The sequence below is a fragment of the Centroberyx affinis genome, unplaced genomic scaffold (assembly GCF_046629955.1).
Source record: "Centroberyx affinis isolate AG114_WGS23_722 - 3 ecotype Tasmania unplaced genomic scaffold, CSIRO-AGI_Caff_v1 ptg003521l_1, whole genome shotgun sequence".
NCBI classification, from domain to species: Eukaryota; Metazoa; Chordata; class Actinopteri; order Beryciformes; family Berycidae; genus Centroberyx; species Centroberyx affinis.
In genome coordinates this window covers 197,146-219,263 of record NW_027281466.1, presented here as the reverse complement: position 1 = coordinate 219,263, position 22,118 = coordinate 197,146, and the positions used below count along the sequence as shown (strand labels likewise).

Here is a 22,118-nt window from a genome sequence, read left to right as displayed (position 1 = left end):
CCTCTTTCTGTCTCTCTCTCTCTCTTCCTCCCTGTCTGTTTCTCTCTCTCTCTCTCTCTCTCCCTCCCTGTCTTTGTCTCTCTCTCCTCCTCCCTCTCTGTTTCTGTCCCTCTCTCTCGCTCTCTCTCTCCTCCCTCCCTCCCTCTAAGGGGCGCTCTGGAGGCCTATGTCCAGTCGGTGAGGGCTCGGCAGGGGAAGGAGTTTGCGCCCATCTATCCCATCATGCTCCAGCTGCTACAGAGAGCCACCAGTGGTTCACAGGAGACCAGAGCCTGAAGAGACAGTGGGATGAGGACGACACGGCTTTAGGTGTTAACGCCCAGGCAGAGCTGCATGGAACAGCATTCGCCCCGTTGTAGGCTGCAGCGTAGGTAGTTCAAACCGCTCAGTGGGGTTTTACGGCGGCTCTATTTCCTTGTTTTAGCAGCCGAATGCCTCAGCTTTGTGTCTGAAGCTACTGTGGGCTACTGTTGATCAGACAACACGTCCATATTGATGTTATGGGAGAGGGTATCTTAAGGGAGAGGGCGTCACGTGTCGGGATCAGGTTTAGGTCAAGCATATCCACACTACAAAAAGCCTCCTCTGGACGGCATTATCTATGACTGTATGACTTTTATCCCAGCCAGTGTGCCACGGAGGTCTGAGGGTCTGCAGGTTTTCGTTCCAACCGAAGACTACAGCAGGTGATTTCACTGGTTAGTTCCTCCTCTCTGGTTGAAGCTGTGCTAATCAGTGAAATCACCTGCTGTAGTCTTTGGTTGGAACGAACACCTGCACACACTCAGGTCTGAAGGGCACACAGTTGAAATCCCAGTCAAAATGACCTGTTTTATTTTGACTGAAATAATGAAGTGATGTTTTGTGGCATCGACAGCAACGAAGACGGTCTTTGTTGAGTGAAGAATTTGCTTACACCACTTTCCCTGAATTTATGTTGTGTGACCGAATCTGTTGGACAATATCAGTAAATAAAATATACTTGTCCGTTGTTGTGTGCAGAATTGCTTATCGTGAATTATTAAGAATAAGGCGTAAGAAGTACTGATGATTCATGAATAAAATGGTAAAGCACTAAGCCAGCCACAGCTTTCTCTCTCATAACCTTACAGATGAAAAAGGCTGGCTGTTCCAGAAGTTTAGGGGGCTTTTTTTAAAAACTAATCAGCAAACAGACAAAATGACTTCAAGGAAATTACAACCATGGAAGCAGAAACCAAAATGAGTGAATGAAGTACGTCTGCTTTGACTGTTTTCTAAATGAAGTCAGCTTAAAAACGGCACTATGCGTAAAATGTGAAACTGTTATCCAACCATTTGAAAAACAAAAGTGACGTGACTAGCAAAATGACTACTGACATGAAAGTAAAACACATTGTGGGTTTCTATTCAAATTATGAATCATCCCAAGACCTTGTCTTACAAAATAGATACTCTTGAGGTTAGAATCATCTGTGTTTTTGAAATATGAATGAATTCACAGATAGTGACGTTTTTCCATAATGAATACAGAGGAACGAAACCGTTGAAGCATAATTAACTGAAATCTCATTCTTTATATTTTTTTCCCCTAATTAAGATTCGAATATTAACTTCCATTCTTCCTGTGATGCATTAACCACTTTACCAAGGATAACACTGCAAAATATAAATAAGAATAATTCTCAGTTAATGCCCCATTTACTCAATTTAATTTTGTACACTCAGTATCAACGACTCATTTACAACCATTAAAACATATTCATTTGTTCATTCATCCACACCCAGTCAATTAGTCCTTTAGGAATCCAACAGGAAAATGGTTCGGTTCCAGGATTAATTTCAAATTAAATCAGATTTTGGAACCAAACTTGTCTTGCAGGGCTTGATTGAAATACACATCTGAGTCCAATTATTGGATCCTACAGGTTTGGTTCAAATATACAACTGATTCTAACAGGATCCAAATAGATTCTTACTAACAGATCAATTATAGTGGATTATAGTAGTCTGTAACAGTATGTCTTTTTTTAGGCTTCTTTTTTTTCATAAATAATCAGTCAGTGACTCTTGAGAAATAAATAGGGAATTTATATCCCCAGGGCTTTTATTTGTACATTACTTCACTGGAAGCAGAGCATGGATCACACACACACATCAACACAGACAATATGACAGTAGTGATATACAGAGGTGTATTCAGATGGGCCATTTCCACTGGTTGGGAGGAGGTTCCTCTATCAGCGGCTCCCATGCTTTCCACTCTGCCATCTTCCTGGACAGAGCCAGCTCACACTCCGCCTGCAGAGACACACAGGGAGCGGAGGAGGGATTTCACACAACGTTTTGGTGTGCCACAGATTTCATCACATTTTACTGCAAGCTTGTAAGGAAAATTCATATTAAATTTCCTTTTATGTCATTATCAGGTGTGAAGAATGGACTGGTGAGTACAGTTTTGTTAGAATACAGTTTACTGTACAATATGCCTGTTCAGGTCTATCTACAACGTGGGAAATAATGGGCTGCAGTGGCTGTTGTACTAGTGGAGGATTGTGGCAGGACAGAGACAGGAAGGGGGACTTTATAGAATAGAACAGAATAGAATCACTAACAGGCCAGGTGGAAACACACATTCGATCAGATTTCTTATGAACCAACCAACGCACTTTTTACTAACTTTCATGCATTAAAATTTTGTGATCTAGTTGATCTTAAAACTGCACAGATAATGTACAAAGCACAAAATAATTTACTTCTTAACTGTATTCAGAGGTTGTTTGAAACTAGAGAGAGCCAGTATGAACTTAGGGGAAGAAGTATGTTTAAAAAGAACTAGAGTAAGGACAAATATAAAAAAAAATAGATGTATATCTGTCAAAAGGGTAAACTTGTGGAATAAATGTGACAACGAATTAAAAATGTGTAGTTCAAATTTAAAAAAATGTTTAAAATTAAGGTGGTAAATAAATATAAAACTGAGGTATGATCATTATTGTGTATGAAATGTTTGGAACTTTTTGTTTTTGTTTATGTTTTTGCTTCTGTGTTGTTTTGTCTTAGAATGTCATGTAAAAAGCGTAGGCATAATAAGCTAAAGCTTCAGCCTACATCAATTTTTTTTTTTTTTTCCATTTCATTTAATGCCTTATTGTTATTTATTTATTTCTATGTACATACATTTTGGAAAATTGTTAAAAAGGACCGAAATAAATTACTACTACTACTACTACTACATGAACACAGACAAGACATAACTGGAGAACAGAGTATACTGTATGAACCCTCTAATAAGAAGCCTAAATCCAGCATGAAGGGTTTGATCTTAGCAATAACACATCAACGTCTGACATTCTCCTTCCAATGCTTGCATAATATTCTTCCTGTCAAACCAATGGAGCCATTTTGTGCACAAGTTTAAAGAAATGTCAAACGTGTGATTCTATAATGAAACTGTCACATCAGACTCATTAGTGTGACTCATTAGTGAGTCACACTGGATGTGAGCAACAGTAGAATAAGATTAATTTCCTAAATCACCAACATGACAAACAGCCAATAGTGAGGAGTGCAAAGATCAGAGCCATAGTGCGAGCTGGTAAAAGAAAGATAAATTAGAACTACAAGGAGCTGAATGGAGTGGACAGAGGATTGACCTTCATTCTGATCTATGTTTGCATATTGATACATTCCACTTTTTAGGAGAAAGAGATATGGGTTTCAACATTAGATTGGGGCGTTCAGAGTCCAGAAAAGACGGGAGCTCATTACATCATTACTGACTGATGTCCTACCTGGAAGATGACTTCCTCAATCTGCCCAGAGTTTATCTTCTTCTCCAGCTTCTCGACATCTGGCTCCTTTTGAAGTGAAACATAAATTCATTACATCAAACACACCGGCATCTCTAACCGTCACAATTTACCCAGTGTGACCCGCTCTTTCTCCATACAGAGAGTATTTCTTCACACACACACACACACACACACACACACAGCCACCTCATCCACTTTAAACTCACCGTTTTGACCAGGGTGAAGCGGTCGTTGATCAGCTGTTCCGTGTACTTCCTGTAGGCGGCGTCCTGCGGCATGACCTGCAGCGACGCCAGGATCTTGGAGTACAAGGCCCTCAGGCGCTGCGGGGAAGACGCACACAGACCGTGTCAGTGGAACAAAATCCCCTGGAGTGTCAACAGTGGGAACGGGGGGGGGGGGATTTTGATGAGCCAAATCACTGCATACGATTTTGCGGTTCAAATATGCGTTAACTTTCCTTGCAGCCAAGTTTCTCCCTAATGCGTTTGAAGCGTGACGACACGTTTCTCTGCTCCGCTGAGGATTTTGAAACAGCCAAAGCGGGGGGAGGAGACGGGATGGATTAGGATTTGGGTGTGGGAGTTTGCTTTCTGAACAGATTACGCTTACTGTCTCCACCTTAGTCTCTGAACTGCATGGTAATATAAAATATGATAAAACTAGACAAATAATATTCCCATATTTGTTTCGAATCTAATTTTGCGAGAGATTTTAATTAGCATTTGCTTTTTATCATTAATTTAGACAACAAAATGTGTATCACAACTCCATTTGATTATTTCATCATAATGCGTTTCTATTGAAAGACTATAAATGATCATATTGAATTATTGCCCAGTGCTAGTCTTAATCAACTGCTAGGTTGTATACAGTATATTGCTGTTTGGTGTTGATTGAGCATTCACGACAGAAACGGATCTCTTGTCCATGGACACTGATTAAAGGCAGATGAATGAAGGTTTTGTGTACCATGAAATTGAATAAAACATGAACATGTTTTTTTTGTTGCGTGCGATCCCATTCCTCGAGGTTCGAGTCCCGAACCGGGTCCAACATTAACACCCACCATGTGCCAGTAAACGTGTGTTGGTGGATAATTAAGCAAGCAAATAGTAAACATGTTGTCCCCCACCAGTGATGTAGTTCCACCCTTGGGTCAGTCAGTGATTGCTGAGTGTAATTGAAATATGAGTGAAATTGTATAAGCATTTTCCTATGGGACAATGAAAGGACAGATTGACCATATATTTCTGTTGCCTACTCTCCTCAGAATTAGGCTTACAAGTTATATCTTGAAATGTAGTAACTGTAATTGTCCTGTTTTACTCAATACAGTACAAAATATAAGAACTACAATACGCAATAAATACAATCTGTACATTACACAATGTACACTACAATACATTTTATAATACAATATAACATACAACACCAGGAACGTGAGAGTTATGAATAATATGCTAAATGATGTGATAAGTGATATATGGTATTGCACAGTAGGTAAGTGGTAATATGATATAAGTAGTCAACACTGACGGCACAGTGGTAGTGCAGTGATGATGCAGTCCCAGTCTGATGTAGGGCCGGGCAATATATCGATATTATATCGATATCGTGATATGAGACTAGATATCGTCTTAGATTTTGGATATCGTAATATCGTGATATGGCATAAGTGTTGTCTTTTCCTGGTTTTAAAGGCTGCATTACAGTAAAGTGATGTCATTTTCTGAACTTACCAGACTGTTCTAGCTGTTCTATTATTTGCCTTTACCCACTTAGTCATTATATCCACATTACTGATGATTATTTATCAAAAATCTCATTGTGTAAATATTTTGTGAAAGCACCAACAGTCATCCCTACAATATTGTTGCGATATCGAGGTATTTGGTTAAAAATATTGTGATATTTGATTTTGTCCATATCGTCCAGCCCTACTTACAACTGAACATTTAGCCCACTTAGTAGAAAATACAGAGATATATATTGTGTATCGCCATTCAGCCTAAAAATACAGAGATATGATTTTTGGTCCATATCGCCCAGCCCTAGTCTGATGTCTCCAAGTGTGTAGCGTGTGTAGACTATTATGTTACCTTTGATAATTTTAACTGTATTGCTTTACCACCGAGTCCCCATTCATTGTCCCCCACATTGTATGATAACTTTAACTGTATTGCTTTACCCCTGAGTCCCCATTCATTGTCAATGCCGGCCCTAGTGGCACAAAGTCAACGTTACAGTGTGACTAACTAACGAACTAACTAACTAACGGACGGAGACCGATCCATAGTCCCCTCTTTGGTGGGGGACAATGAGGGTCACCGAGCACACTGGCCTATAAGCATTTGATAATAACATTTGAATGCCTCAGTTATACACAGTATTCACAAAATAGCACAGAAAATTGGTAAAGTGACATGTTTCCAAGAAAAATGCATATTATGTTTACCTCATGAGGATTGTGGGACACGGCCAGGCCCACCAGGCCGGTCGTCTGGAGGGAAGCAGAGGACAGAAGAGTTCAGTCTGATCATTAGTTTAGCTTCTAGTCACATCTCGACTTCAACAAGTTCAAGGGTTTCCCTGCCTAAGATCATGTAGTTTTCTTGACAACCTAAATAGAAGAAGTGCTGCACAATTGTGGCTGAAATTACAATCCTTATCATTTTTCTTCTATCTCTCTTCCTGGGAGTTTAGTAGTTGCTCTGGAGTCTATCAGTGTTTGGGCCAAATCTGGCTCCATATTTATCACTCTAGATTAATGACATTCACGAAATGAAGTATCTGATGTAGGCTATCTGGTAAGACTTTACACCAACTCATCCTGCCTGTAACACATTCCCAGCACCTTTGAGACAAAGTAGTGGAACAGTGAGTCAAGTTGTTGGGTGAATATTTCAAAATTAAAGACCACAAGGCAACTTTTGACTGGAAAATGCCTTCGAGTTTGTCATAATTTAGATTATAAAGCCGTTTATCAGACATTGTATGTAGTCAGTTATGTACACCACCCAAATTAATAGCCACCTCTCCACACACTTCTCATCTTATTCTCTGCACTTTTTCTTCCCTCAGTTCACTTAAGCATACAGGCTTATATAATAACCAAATAACAAAAACATTTTAAGTAAATTCAAGGTATTATGCGTATCAATTGAGATAATTTTCACAACTATAAATGTTTGTCACATACATTTGTAGAGATGTGTGTAAGCAAGTGATATTTGTCATTTATGTTGACAAACTGATAATGAGATTACATTCAAGTTTATCTGAGTTACAGCTGTTGTTTATTTCGTAAACACACAACTGTTTCCCTGCTAGAGCTAGCAACACCATGTTAGCTAACACACATTAGCAGACGGGTTAAAACGGCCTGCATCAGACTATTCCTGTACAACTCGGATAGATAAATACCAAAACACACAATAACAATATAGCACCCATGAAATTCATTTAGTTGGCGTTGCGTTGTGGCAATTTCTACCGCTAAAACAACAACATGACCTCCACTCGTACCTTTTTCAGCAGCCCAGCCATCCTTTCCTACAAGGATTCCCGTTTGCGATTTCCGTCCACTAAATATGACGTCAGCGCCCTTCCACGGACGATAGCCAGCATGGCGCCCTCTGCTGTTCACTGTTCGCCGCTCAGAGAAAAAGACGAGTCCTCCACACAAGCTTTACTTATCCTCTTTTAAAAATCATTTAAAAACCATCCTTTTCTCCAAAGCCATTGGTTAGTATTAGTATGTATTTTGTGTTATTGTTACAGCTGCTACATCCATGTTATGTTATTGTTTTTATTCTTATTTCATTGCTCTTATTGCTGTATTGTTCTTCTTATTGCACTATTGAGCTGCTGTGTATGAAATGTGCTATATAAATAAAGTTTGACTTGGCTAGTGTGTAAATCTAAGCTAACCCATGTGGCAAGTCTTAACAGTAGTTTTAAGCCATCTGGTTATCATAAACATCTTTCTTGTCTGGAGTGCATTAAGACCCATCAGACACTCTGAATTAGGGCTCGGTGATAATTTAATATTATCGAATATCGAGATGACATGGTGATTTTGGGATATTGAAATTGATGAACCAAAGTTTATTTCAAAACTCAGACAAAGTGAGGTATGCTAGGAATATTATTTGAAAATAGTGATTTGAAAACGGGATTTTGCATACGTGAGTCATATTATGAGAAAAAATTTGAAAAATGTGATATTGATTGCAACCATATCGCCAAGCCCTACTCTGAATACATGAAAAGTCATTTTGACAGAAAAATGGAGAAATGGTTCAGTTTGCTGTTCCTATCTGACGCTGAAAGATTCGACACAAAGTGGAAGCTGGGAAAAGTTTAATGACATCAAACCAGAGCATTGTCAACTATATGCACATGGAGCAATATTATCAGTTTTTAAAACATCTATTTAAAAAAAAAAACGTTTGGCAGAAAAAGAACAATCTATCTACAGTACAGTAAAATTTCAAAGTATAAAAATATATTACAAATCTTCAGAAGTATTTACAAAGACAGGTATTTCTCTACAAATGTGTCTAGCTCTCTACAGTTCTGTCAGTTTACCTTGCCTTGCCTCGGTTAGCTTTCAGTCTAGCTGCGTTACCTAAAAACAGAGAAGCAACATCATCTTCCCCCCTCTACACATCCTCAATGAGCTCAGCACCTAATGTGGAAAACACTGGAGACACTTCAGAGAGCCATGAAGACGAGATTCACTAAACTCACAGCATCGTTCTGGGTAGGGGAGGGGGAGGGGAGGGGGAGAAAAGGAACGTAGAGATCGAGGAGGAGGAGAGACTGTCTCCTCATTGGTCATTGGATAGCAGGATGTGACAGGGGGATTTCCTCTGAAGATCATTAGAAGAACATCCTGCGGAAAGAGAAATGTAGATGTAATTGTATGTAAATGTAAATGTAGATAAAATTGATAAAAGTCTCCAACAGTGTCCTTCCCTAATCTTTCAGCACCAGGAAATTAGTTCAACCTGTGATCTTTCCGTTATGGGACAGTCACTCTGAGCACTATAGGCCATCCTGCTACCTTTACACACACACACACACACACACACACACACACACCTGTAGATGTTGGGGTCGAGGAGCACGGCTGTGTCTGTGGGCAGCTTGGATAGATGCACCACCTTGGTCTTCTGCTGCAACCTGTCGCTCTCATTCACCCACACATCTGGTAATCTGTGAGAGAGAGAGAGAGAGAGAGAGAGAGAGAGAGAGAGAGAGAGAGAGAGAGAGAGAGAGAGAGAGAGAGAGAGAGAGAGAGAGAGAGAGAGAGAGAGAGAGAGAGAGAGAGAGAGAGAGAGAGAGAGAAACAGACAGAGAAACAGACAGGGAGGAGGAGTGAGAGACAAAGACAGAGGGAGAGAGAGAAGTTGACTCATACTGTATGTGTGCTTTTTTTGAACACTGATGGTTTCTGATCAGCTGAACAGCCCGAATCTGTATGGAGTCGCATTTTTTAGATTCTGATCTCGACCACAGGGATATGAGCTACAAAATCAGATGCCAAGACATGCGAACGACATGCAACTTGTATATGAACTCTCAAATCAGAATTTGTCAATGCTGACATGACAATAAATACATCTCGCGTCGTTTTCCTGAGACAATATTGTCGTCATTTTGGTGTTGACAGCAGCTTGGCAGAGTCAGTGTTTGGGCCGATTTTGAAAAAATATCTAATTGCGATTGTTTTGACTGATATTGCAATTGCGATATGATTTGCGATATTAGAGGGAATGATAATTTTTACATAATTATTCTCATTTTCATTGAAAAACATATTAAAATGATTATGGTTTGATTTTTGCGGGGATCTGTACCAAACAAAGATGTTTTCTTAAGACTGTAGAAGATGATGTGTAGGCCAGGACATCTCTGCAGCACAACAATATTTAATATATATTAATATTTAAAATGGTATTTTGACACATTTCGCCTTTAACAAATATTGCACCTCCTGCGATTTGAAAATTGCAGTAGGCCATATTGCGATTTCGATAAAATTTCGATTAATTGTTCAGCCCTAATCAGTGTCAACATGGAGAACAACAACGAGACAACAACAGAAAGAAAGCAAACTAGTCGACTTGGTTGGTATTTGGGGAGACGCCTCGATTCAGTCAAAATTCAAAGGCTCCTACTGTAACCGAAACACGTTTGAAACAAGCAGAAGTGTCGGTACAGAAAGACGTGTGATGTCTTTTGTCACTGCTATCCTGCACATGCATGTTTTTAGTTTCAGATATGGGTTATGTCCCAGAATAGATCCATAATTTGGAGTTGAGCATGAAGGCCTGTGGTGTGAACGTAGCCTTATATTCATTTTACTATTTAGTTAGTATACTGCAAAAGGAGGCCGACGGAAATGGAGCCAAAGAAGAAAAAAAAAAAGGGGGGGGGAGGAAAAAAGCAGGGCACACAAGGGTGGGAGGAGACAGAAAGAGGAGGAAGGAGGGAGCGAGAAAGAGAGATGAGAGGAGAGACAGAAGGACAGAAGGAGAGAGGAAGGAGTGCAGGACTCACATGTCTTCAGGCGTCCAGTGCAAGAGGACCTTGACTTTTCCAGAGTCCTCTTTCCTCCTCGCTATTACCTGAATGGACGAGTAGACAGACAGGAATGTAACCAAAAGCAGAGCATTAGCACGACCTGAGGTAGAGAGAAGCAAGATGTGTGTGTGTATCTTGCAGGAAAAACAAATCTGCGTGTGTGTGTGTGTTCTTGAACAGGTGGTGCTGTTCGGCTATTTGTTCAAACAACATAAATTTCCTATTTTATGACGTTTTATTGCCATTGCTATGCTCTACCACTTTACAATGAAGATTTCAGAAAATAAACAAATCTAGTCAAAAGTCTTAATTCTCTCGTTTCCAGCTTTTGGAGTAAGTTGTTATTGGAATTAGACTAAGGAATAACCAAATTATATGTCAAACCAATTATACCAGTTGGAATTTTATTGAAATGAGTGCTGCTTGGTGGGTTGTATGTACGCTGAATTTAGCAGTGGACTGCACTGGACTATTATTTGCATTTTTTTTTTGCATTTATGTGCACTGTCACTGTCACCATTGTTGTATATTATGTACATTGCCTTTTTTTTTTATCTTAGTAGCTAATTCTTCTATTACCTTCCTGTACTTGAATTATGCTTGACTTCCTTGGCATTGTCCGCCAATTGCTGCTGTGGCACCTGAATTTCCTCAAGGGGATCAATAAAGTGCATCTTATCTTACCTTATCTTATCTTACCTTATCTTATTTTATCTTACCTTATCTTATCTTATTCGATGAGCCAGGCATCATTAAACTGCCAGAACAGGCAACTGAGTTTCCCATCATGTTCTCTCCCATAAAGAGAAACATTCTGGGGCAATCCTACACAGAATAACATGTATGTTATTCTGTGTGTTTACATGTTCCACATATAAATCCCTGGTTAATACACTACAAAAAAGATGGCCGGCTCCCTCTGCTGATGTGAAAGTGCAAAGCCTTTAAACGCCACAGATCATTCATCTATCAAGCATTTATGTTGCTGCAAACTAAGAAGAGTTGAAGGCAAGGATCCCATGGCTCAAATGTATTGAGATTAAACTGATCAAGCGTGATTATTGATTACAGTGTTAAATTCAAAATTTTCATTGCAACTTTGATTTACTGATGAAATGTGTGAAATGTGTGTGTCTGGCCATAACATGTTTGTATTTGTTTGTGTGTGTGTGTGTGTGTGTGCCCACCGTGCTATGGAAGACGACGCTGTGTCCGTTGCCCAGGCTCTCGATGTGTGTTGCCAGGTTGAGGCAGATGGCTCGATGGCGGATGGCATCCATGGTCTGGGCGTCGAAGAAGTCATGGGGTCGGGCTGGAAAATTAAAAACAATAAAAGTTACACAGACTGGAGTGAGGCCGGAGGGGTTAGGGGAATGAACCAGAGGGCAAAGGTCAGAGCACAAAGGGCATTTTCACGAATTTAGGAGCTGATCAGAAATAAGGCTGGAAATATTGTCTGTGAAATGATCTTAAAGTGTGTGCATTTTAAAGGTGTGTGTGTGTGTGTGTGTGTGTGTGTGGTCTACTTACGGAGGGAGCGTTTGCGTTTGTTCTTGAGTTTCCTCCTCTTGTTGAGGCCGGCCTTGGAGGGAGACTCCTCCTTCACTTTGCCCTGGCTGGCCAGTTTGGACGAACTCTGTGAGCTGAAGTGAGTGGGCACGTGGCGCGCCAGCCCCCCCTGGGAGGCAAACGTGGCGTTGCAGCCTCCCACCACACACTGCAGGAGGACAGAGATGACTTATAGCACCCAGCGTTTTGCACAAATGAACCGAGACTGACTACAGGCTGATAATAAAACTTTTACTTCATGCCATTTAGTCTTTCTCGGGGGCAAGCAATTTGCAATGTGGTGGTAAATTAGAAGCCTCACATCCCCCCCACCCTCATACTTTATCACTTCATGACTTTTATTGCTTCTATTATTATACATTTAGCACTGTGCAAATAAACACAACTATGCTAATCAATCACCCTGAAGGATCCTAATGGAGAGTGAAGTTCTCACCTTGAATGGTTTGTCTCCACTGTGGGTCAGCATGTGTCTCTGCAGCCAGCTCTGACTGGTGGAGGGTGTGTTATACACCTTACAGCCCTTCCAGAGACACACAAACACCTGCAGGGCAGACACACACACACACACACACACATATGTACACAAACATACACAAATTAGCAAGTTAGCAAACATTACACGTCACTTTCCCTTGAAACTCTAGCAGGGGTGGAAATCAAATGATGGAACATGGAAAGTTAAATCTTTCTTTTATCTGTCCAGTGTAACTCTATCATGATATATGTGCAGCCCACCCAGGTAAATCAACAACCTCCCAAGTAATTTTTTTGATTTATTTCTGTTGCTGTGATGCATGAAGCTGACAACAAAACTGGCATCTCTTGTCATCACAACAAATCTGGTTACAGTCCCTTTACCTTTAGTTGAGCAGCTTGTCTACGCCCTTTGCCATAATTTACCTTCTCTGGTGTTCATACCAGTTAAGAACACACAAAGAAATAAGCTTTTCAAGCATGAGTCATTGCTGGCTATCAGATGTCAGTCTCCTTATACTCATAAAGTCATGCGTTTTTGGGTTCCTGTACTTGGTTTGGATTACATTCCCACTCCTAACGAACCGCACCACAGTTCTCTTGGAAGAAGACCGAAACTCACATTTTCATTGTTATTTAATGCTGCCAGAGTTAGAATGGCATTGTTCCCACCTGCCCAAACAAACCAAGCTAAAGGAGTAAACACTCCAGAGCTTGAATAAACAGCTCCAAACATGCTTGGTGTGAACACAGAACATAAAACCGGACAGAGAGACACGCACCCCTCCTCTCTGGCTGTCTACATGCATGGTCCGGATGTGCTCGGCCAGGTCGGGGCTGCTGGGGAACAGGAGCTGGCAGTGGTCCCAGCAGCAGGTGTAGCCCAGAGACTTCCCCCCCGCCGCCGAGCCGCCGCCCGCCACCACCCCGCCGTGACCGTTCATCATGGCTGGGGTGGAGCGGCCGCTGGACGCCGTGCTCTCCACGTCCATCAGGGTGCTGCCAATACTGGAGAGTACACACACACACACACAATGAAGAGATAAGATTGATGGGCAGATAATTGGATAGACAAAAATACAGATACAAAACAGAAAGAAAGGAACCTGTAAGGCAGAAAAAACATGTATTGTATTATGTCTCCATAATACATAACCGATGCAGTTTAGACACAGTTAAATACTAAATGTGTACTTAGTTATTTCAGCTCATTGCCAGATAAGCCTTTTTCTGTCTCAGTAGGACTGTTAGGCCTAGCGTCTTTTATAGCAGTGGTGGTTAGAAGTCATTTGGGGGGTATTTTGATTCCAAATGTTGAAATCCATCTCTTTGCTGGTCCCAATTTTGGTTCTAATGCAGGTTCCAGCACTACAATTTGTATGTATTCATAACTGGATATTTATGGGAAAAGCGTGGATAATAAAGATTGATACGTTATTGATGCACCTAGGCAAATACTTTTAACTTGGCCCCATCCACAGGGAGGTCAGCTACAGGCCAGCACCCCTGGAGCTGGTAGGGATTCAGTGTCAAGGACACTTCAGCTTGCCGACACAGAGGCTTGAACACAACTTTTCCAATTTAAGGACTGTCTCCCTAGTTAGCCTACTGCATCAAAAAGTGCCAAAAAAGTGCCATTTCTAAACATTTGGACTATTCTCACTTGTGTTTGTAGGAGAGATTGGGCTTAGTTTGAACCACAATTTACACTGAATGTTCAAAATATTAGCCTACACTTTTCATGAAGTACACTGATGAGGTGAATCCCTGTAAAAGCCATGAACCCTTATTAAATCTATACCAATCACAAAGGAGGAGATGTAGCTAGATAAAGAGAAGCAGACGAGTTACAGAAGGATTTTTAAGCTTTGAGACAACACAGATGGCGATTGTGCCATTGTTTTTTCCATCAGTGGTGGCTATGCTCTTGCTATGATTGCTCACCACACCTGAATGAATATAGGGGAAAACACAAGAAACAAGGAGCAGTCTACCGAATCACTGATTTAGAATCAGCACACACACATGCAGAATACACAGTTAATAACTATGGGTTGTTTGGATGTAGATAAAAAGTCAATACTGTCAGAGCAGTGGTGATTTAAGTAAGTTAACAGCAAGAGCTGAGGCTGAAGATTAATTGAGACAATACTAGTCTCACTTAGCCAGACCGTTCTCCACACTTCTACTACAGAAACCCTGATTCTTGAAATTTCCAAGGGAGGACAAAAACATTTTTAAAATTGCTATAACTCCACAGTATTTGGTTTTCATACTTTGCAGATGCTACTTTCAACTGGCATGGATGTGATGCGTAGGAGTTACAGTAGAGTCTAAATAACATGTTTCTGACTTTAAGAGCTGCTGTCACTGAAATAGACTATCGCCCTTGTATTAAAATCTCTTTTTCAATGAATACCTTGATAGAGATGTTAAAAACTGTGAATCAGGAGCTTCAAGTCCATTATGGCTCCTGACTGGCCAAGACTGTATATGGTGGGCAGCAGAATAGCCTAGCAGCTTTCACAGCTAGCACCCAGTCTGTGTGGGCAGAGCTAGACGACCATCTGGTCAGATCACTCTCCATACTGGCTCTCTGTGGGGGCATGGTTACAGATCCTTATATACACCCCTACATGAGGACTGATGTCTCACACACACACACACACACACACACACACGCAAACACAACTGCTGTACATCACACACACACACTCTCCACAAGCCTCCAGCTGCTACACCGCTCTGTGCCAGAGGTGGGAACAAAAGTTACATTGAAGTCCTACAGCTGCCTCAAAAGCAGGATTATCAAAAGTGGAAAACCAGCCAAGGGGGGCATTAAAAGCAGGGAGGGGATTATATTTTCTATTTTGATTGTGGCTGGTAAGTTTATCTCCTCTACTAGCCATTTTCACAGTTAACAAACCATTGTTCAGAGATCCTATCCCAGACTAAAATGATATTCGGCTGATAAAATAGCAAAAGTGGCCAGTGAATTTTGGAATCCACCAAGAACAGAGGACGAAAAACTTAATTTGATGAGAATGAGGACAAGTAGCAATAACCATCCCTTCTTCTACTCCCCCTCATTCAGTATATTGTCATGTTATGTGTGAACAGCATGCTGAATGTGTATTGAACGGCATACTGAATGTCTAGTGAATCTATCTCGTTTTATTGTCCCCATGAGGCAGAGAAGTGTGCTTTATAGCAAGATGACTTCCATTTCTGCCAACTTCTCTCAGCTGGATGATTATGAAAGACTTGAGATATGCTTCAGTGAAGGTGGATTCTACGTGGCAATCTTTATCTGTAAAGCCTGGGGGAAGAAAAGCAATATACTTTCTATGATATCCGAGTTTGTTTAGGATTGTGTTTGTTATACACACACTGCAACGTGATGTGGATGTGCCTTGTAAGCTTATGTGGGCTGGGCAGCTGTGAGTGAGTGCGTGAGGCTGAACCAAGAGAAAACAAACAAAGCAAAATCAATCAATCAGTCATATACTAAACTGTTGACATGCCATAGATGTGGTTGTGCCCAGCATGTAAACTGTGTGAGGGCGGTTTTCAGTGTCAGTTTATGGCCACGCATTCCCGACTCCTCTCACAGTACATGCTGTTCCCCGGCCATATGAGACTGCAAAGTATGCTCTCTTGTGTTTCCCCTATATTCTTCAAGCGGAGGTGGCCACCACAGCAAGAAAACTGTCATCACTGCTAAAGAAAATGCAGAATTAAACTGACACAATTGTGTAGGCAACACACGCGGGTCCCAAAGGGCGGGAGGTGACTAAGAGGTTTGTCATCGAGGTTGCCTGCTTCAATGCTTTGGTTTATTTTGCGAACAAGTTCAGATTTAGGTCTGTGTGTGCTTCTTAGTCATAGGGCAATCTTGCTTTATTGTATTCTTCAAAAAAAAAAAAGGTTGTACTCGACTTGGTAGCAGGCGGCATCTGGGTGGAGCAGCAACCTGTAGGCCTAGAGAAGGCCGTGGCAGCACAGTGACTCAACAACTCATTTGAAACCTAGGCTATTTGATTCAAGGTTCAACTTTCAAGCTTGGGTTAAGCTGCGGAATTTCCAAAGACTGTGGAGGGGGAAGATGATCCTCTTCAAACCTACTTTTTAAATTTCCCTCTAGACCCATCTCTGCAAATTCACTCAACAGCAACTGTGCAACTGCCCCCGATGTTTCACAATTAGACAGTACAAAGTCATAGCCTGATCGTAATGTTTGCTCCAAACCGACAACTAAACAATTAATCCATAATCAAAGCTGGTGGGAAATTGCCAGCAGACAATTTTGAGTAAAATTTTCTTGTGGCTGGATAGTTTGTCTACTTTACAGTCACTTGACCGACGAGATGACCAACCAACACTTAAGAGGTTTCATCCCATTCTTAAAATCTATTTGGCTGGTGAACTTGAGGTCCTGCTGTCTATTGACTGAAAAGTTAAATTTCCTGCCTTGGCTATGCAAATTGAAATAAAAGCCGTTTTTAATCAAACGGATACTGGGAATAACAAGCGGTGGACCACGCTACCACTGCCTCCTTCTCATCAGCGGAAACACTGTACTGTCACTGATCACAAATGTGCAAGCAGCGTAGGTGTAGTACAAGTTTCACAACACAGCCTGTTGGTTCAGCTAGTCATTTCCAACCTTCTTGGCATGATTGCTGTTGATATGCTGAGCATGGTGAAGTCTGAGCATGGTGAAGTCTGGCAAAGGTTAAGGTCTGAACACCGCAGAATACAAATCTACTGTGTACGATTCAGATGTCCAGGGTAGTTTCAACTCACTCACAGGCAGGGGAGGTCAGTTTCTAAATGGGTCAAAATAGACTGAAAATTATATGGATTTCATAAATTTCATAATGAGCATAATAAGTGGCAGAGCTGCACTAAACCAAAAGTGTGTGTGAGTTTATAAGGGATGCTGAGCCTTCAACATGGGGCTGGGCGATATGGTTAAAATCAATATCATGATAATCATAAGGATTTTTCTCGATATCAGTATATATCACAATATGGTTCATGTATGCAAAATCACGTTAAATAATCAAATTAATGTTCATCTCATTGAACCGAATGGTAATGTTAGGTGTGATGTCAAACAAAACTGAAATATTCAAATAATATTCCTACCATACCTCATTTTATCAGTTTTTAAGTAAAATTTGCTTGTCATCATCAATTCAGACAGCAGATATGTGTGTCACGATATCAAAATATCTTCCACTGAAAGACGATAAACGATAATATTGAATTATCGCCCAGTCCTACTTCATCACCCAACCAGAACTTGAGACAGAGACTCATGACAGAGACATTTACTCTGTTTCAACATTAGAAATTTGGAAATCTAACTCAAAACTAATTTTCGATATTAATTATGTCGATTACCCCACGTTCACACTGCAAGCGGCACAATCAACAAGCCAATGGAAATCTTTTCATTTTTCGTACAGCTGAGCCACCGAGGAAACTTGGTTGAAAAGTTGGCTACGGCTGAATTTCTCCTTCATCAGATTGGCTGTCGACAGCCAATCCGATTTGCGTGATTTCTTGTTTCCCTACCGATGTTGTTTCGTTTCGTGAACAACAGTTCCGCCTGGCAGTTGCAAAATGGATGAGAAGTTGATTACAGCCATTCGAAGCTCCCCGGTTCTCTACAGCTTTTATTCGTAAGACCGCTGGAATTTAAACGTCTCAAAAATGATGCTTAGAGAACGACTGCATCTGTCATGTTGGGGTTGATGGTTGCTTGGTAGCTAGCTACGTTAACTCGTCAAATTGATGTAACATTATCAAAGGCCAATAACAAAGAGCAACTCATCAACCAAGCTGCTCGGAGTGTGAATGCGGGGTCGCTGACAGACCTACTCATGACCTGAAAAGCTCTCTGCCCATAAAGCCAACAATTTTCTCACACTAAGCCATCATAACTCACGAAATGTAATCCCTCTGTACCAGACAACAAATTATGAATCTAGGTCTAGCCCTACTAAGTAGACTTTAGGAGGCTTTTAGAGACTGGGCTACTCTTATCCAGCCATGCTCATGGACATTTACTTGTGTCCTGTGTGTGTGTGTGTCATGGCAATAAATCTCTCTCCCCAATCTTTACAGTTACAAAGTGATAGTGACATAAGTATAAGGCTAAATAAGACTTTATACCATCCGTGTGCAAAGGGCAGGAGGGTGACGTTGAGGATCTGGGTTCAAACCTTCATGTTGGCAATCATCTGCCTTGTTGAAGTGTCCTTGAGCAAGGCACTGAATCCTTACCACCTCCAACTCTGCTCTGTAGTTCACCATGCGCTCAGACCTTTCCCTGTTCCCCATTTCATATTGTTGCCGGTGTCTGTATTGTATCCAGGGTATGGGTAAGTTTTAACGACAATGGTAACACATGTGAGGTGATGATTCCTAAAATGGGCTCTGGGGACCACTGGGGGTTCTTGACAGGGTTCCAGGGAGTCCTCAGCAAAATGGGGAATTGTTTAATTTCAGAGTTATTTAATTTACTTTAAGTTAGCACAATTAAAGAAAGGGTAATGATGACTGTCATAATGTTCCCTGCCCTATCCCCTCCTACTGTACAGACAGGTGTGCAATTATGAACTAAATCATCATGAACAATACAAATCTTAGCTCAGATGGGGTTCCTTGGGGGTTAAAAAAAAACTTGTCAAATCACGGTTGGTGGTCTAATGCGGTTCTTTTGGGGGTTCCTGGCCTTAAAAGGTGTACGAACCCCTTATAGAAAGTACTCCCAGGACAATTTACAGCATGTTATTTAGCGTGGCTTTGCGTTACAGTCAATGCTCGATGTTTAATTGATTACCAAATCCATGTTATAAAAGTAATAGTTCTGTTCCTCGGTTCTGATTGGCTGAGGTACGTTCTTAGCCGTTGTAAAATACCCGATAATCGTACACCTGTGACCGCATCACAGTTAATTTAAATATTAATGCGCTAACCGAAAATCACCACTCATGCCAGTACTTATGTGTCGCTTAGCAACCACCTAGTGTAGCCACTGTTAAAGAACTATATTGCCTGGCGGAAGACTAACATTTAGTTTGTTCTTGATTAACAATTCTCGATTAATAACAAAATGTATAATGAACTCCGCTTCGTGTCGTGCCTAACAACGCCTCTTGGTTGTTATAAAAAAACAAAAATCACTGTAAAGCACGGCCTGTCGTTGCTTACTACTCAACAGACCTGTCTTCTGAATCCATACGGCTGAGTGGTTCTCCATCCGAGGAAGATATCTCCACACTGGCCCGTCTTTTGGTGCCATGCTCGGTTTTCTCCGCGGTCTTTGTGCGGTCGGTAGGCGGTGAGGACACGCTCTCCTCCTCTCTTTGTTCTTGTTTCAGCACCCGGGAGCTCTCTGGTACGGACTCGGTGCTACTCGCCAAACTCCCCCGTACGGGACTTTTCCCCGGTTCAGAGAGTTTATCGCCCGTTTCCCCTTCGTCGTTGCTTCTGCTTTCGGTCGGTGAAACAGTTTCTTTGACGGCGTCGGGAACGGGAGACGAGTTGTCTTCCTGCTCCTCCGTCGCACCGTGTCCGCCGTTCACGTCCATTCCTACTACTCCGTTCTCGTTGTCGCCCGGTTCCTGTTTGGGGTCCGGCAGGGCCTGTTCCTCCTTGCCGGTTTCTCCCGTTTCGCCGGTACCGTTTTGATCCGTCGTCGTTTGAGAATCCTGTTCGGGTCCTTCGGTCGTCACTTCAGCCATTTTTGGACCTCACGGAAAGCCTTTTTGTGTTGTTCCACTCGAAAAGTTGCCCTTAAGCTGTCCTTCTTCCTCCACTCACTCTCTCCGCTTCAAGCGTAACACAGCAGGGGGTTTGCTCAGGGACCCGACGGGAGGAGAAACGTGACGTTGAGCTCCGCATTTTGGCCAAAGCTTGTCTATTTGGAACGAAGTCTCACTCTATACTTAATAACGGCCCCGCTTTCTGGTCTGCAGAAGTTGGCATTAACCATTATGCATGCACCCTCGCCCTGCTATTTTGCCCCCAACAGAGACGGCATACACGTGGTCTTTATCAGTGTATGCTATTTAAAAATGTTGTATCCCATAATTTGGCGTAATATCTAACAGCCAAAAAAATGATTCAAAAACAAAAGTACACCAAAGCAGATGTTAACCTGCATTGGATGATGACTTTCTGGGGCACATATGTATCTTCCATTACAACCATTTAAAAGTCTGACCAAATTATACACAAACCTAAAGTATTTCTGTGTTTTTGTGATAGCAGTTTTTGAGCAAAACAACTTTGTTTCAGCTCTGTATCCAATAGGTTTGATGGTAACAACGTTCTGCATGGACATGCTCATGCTGTCTGCCTGAGACAAAATTGCAGGAGAGCACATGCGTCAGGGATAATACCCATTTTTGCAGACCGGAAGGCCGGGCAGTTTTTTGTTTTGTTTTTTGTTTTAAATATGGAGTGATTCATCTTCTTAAATATAAACGATCTTTGGCATTGTGGCCTCTCAGCTCCACGTGTTCCCACACCGACAAACAGAAAAATGATCCAACTCAAAAAGTGCTGAAAAGGCACGTTTTTACCTGTACTACAATGCTTGTTGCTTGAAGGCACCGCCACTGTTTTTAATGTGTTTTAGAGTCATTCACGTGCGGAAGCCTCTCCATCTTCTCCTACAGCTCGATTCAGCCTGTGATCCTCTGAACCGTGGGGGCCATATGGTCTAGTGGCCGACTTGTTGCATTGAAATGTGGGCCTGTTACTGTTTCTGTGTTTCAAAAAGATAAAAAAAAATACCCTTCTTAATCATTCTATAATTTTTCCAGTTTTATCTTAATCGGGCGCACATTAATACTCACCCACACGTCTATTTTGATGTAGACTAGGAGGAAGTAAAACGTCACAGAAGCCTACTTTGAATGACAGTGTTTGGCATAAAAAGTAGGCCAAGTTTTGCAAATATGCATAGTTATTTCCCAGCTTACATTGTGCTTCAATTAGACTTGGTCTGTTGGGTGTATTAATTAACACAATGGTATAACAACAACAACAGCAATAATAATAAACTTTTGTATCTGCAACCCACTATTCACAAGCAGTGTGGTAAAGCATGATTTAAATATTAAGGCCTTCTGTAACTGCTGCCAATGTTATTGGTTCCATACAGTTCCTTCAAGGTGCTGGATGAGAAGTTATTTGTTTGTATTCCTGATTGCTTTTTGTTTGTTTATTTACAAAAATAGGCTTTTGCATATTTTGATAAATGTAGGCTAATATGATGAGAGGAAGGTGCAGGCTGCAGGATGGCAGATGTTGTGGTTTCACCCAGTGGCTTGGCTCAGTTCTGTAGCCTTTGTTGTTTAGTCAATATAATCAAATCCATCATTTTTTTCTAAATGGAACATTTTCCTCTGTTTACTTTTCAAAAATGAACAAAATATTATCTGTGCATCAGCCACATTAATAAAGTTTTTTTTTTTAATTTTTTGTACATAAGGGGTGTGCCTTGGAATTCTTTCTTTCTAGATAATAAAAATAAAATAAATAAATAAAATACTATTTTGGAGAAAAAAACAACAACAACTGGCTAATACGCTCCAATTCATCTTTATTCTGCTGGCTTAATCTTCTAGAAAAGAGGAAAGAACTAGTGGTGAGAGCGACTGT

At 41.2% G+C, this 22,118-nt stretch overlaps 3 protein-coding genes across 6 annotated transcripts in view; 1 reads left to right on the top strand and 2 right to left on the bottom strand.

Annotated features, from left to right (window-relative positions):
- cog5 (component of oligomeric golgi complex 5) overlaps positions 1 to 1,043 on the top strand; it is a 50,661-nt gene extending 49,618 nt beyond the window's left edge. For both annotated transcript variants that reach the window (XM_071539799.1, XM_071539800.1), the window contains exon 22: positions 150 to 1,043. In XM_071539799.1, coding sequence (XP_071395900.1) covers positions 150 to 276 — 127 coding nt within the window. In that variant the 3' untranslated portion in view covers positions 277 to 1,043. The remainder of the gene's footprint in view (positions 1 to 149) is intronic.
- Positions 1,044 to 1,889: 846 nt separating this feature from the next.
- On the bottom strand, positions 1,890 to 7,379 carry ndufa5 (NADH:ubiquinone oxidoreductase subunit A5). Of its 3 annotated transcripts, XM_071539804.1 has the most exons (5): positions 7,323 to 7,379; positions 6,253 to 6,297; positions 4,001 to 4,117; positions 3,774 to 3,839; positions 2,055 to 2,280 (listed from the first exon to the last, which is right to left on the bottom strand). In XM_071539804.1, exons 1-5 carry the CDS (start codon positions 7,341 to 7,343, stop codon positions 2,179 to 2,181), a joined length of 351 nt encoding a protein of 116 aa, XP_071395905.1. In that variant the 5' UTR covers positions 7,344 to 7,379; the 3' UTR covers positions 2,055 to 2,178. The 3 variants fall into 3 exon arrangements, with proteins under 3 accessions (XP_071395907.1, XP_071395906.1, XP_071395905.1); XM_071539806.1 differs by lacking the exon at positions 4,001 to 4,117 and having other exon boundaries at positions 1,890 to 2,280; positions 7,323 to 7,343; XM_071539805.1 differs by lacking the exon at positions 6,253 to 6,297 and having other exon boundaries at positions 1,890 to 2,280; positions 7,323 to 7,343.
- Positions 7,380 to 8,153: 774 nt separating this feature from the next.
- On the bottom strand, positions 8,154 to 20,281 carry aebp2 (AE binding protein 2). The gene is made up of 8 exons (XM_071539803.1): positions 19,671 to 20,281; positions 13,217 to 13,442; positions 12,394 to 12,501; positions 11,919 to 12,105; positions 11,576 to 11,700; positions 10,365 to 10,432; positions 8,904 to 9,017; positions 8,154 to 8,694 (listed from the first exon to the last, which is right to left on the bottom strand). The coding sequence occupies exons 1-8, from the start codon at positions 20,189 to 20,191 to the stop codon at positions 8,682 to 8,684; spliced, it is 1,362 nt and encodes a 453-aa protein (XP_071395904.1). The 5' UTR covers positions 20,192 to 20,281; the 3' UTR covers positions 8,154 to 8,681.
- Between the last annotated feature and the right edge of the window lie 1,837 nt (positions 20,282 to 22,118).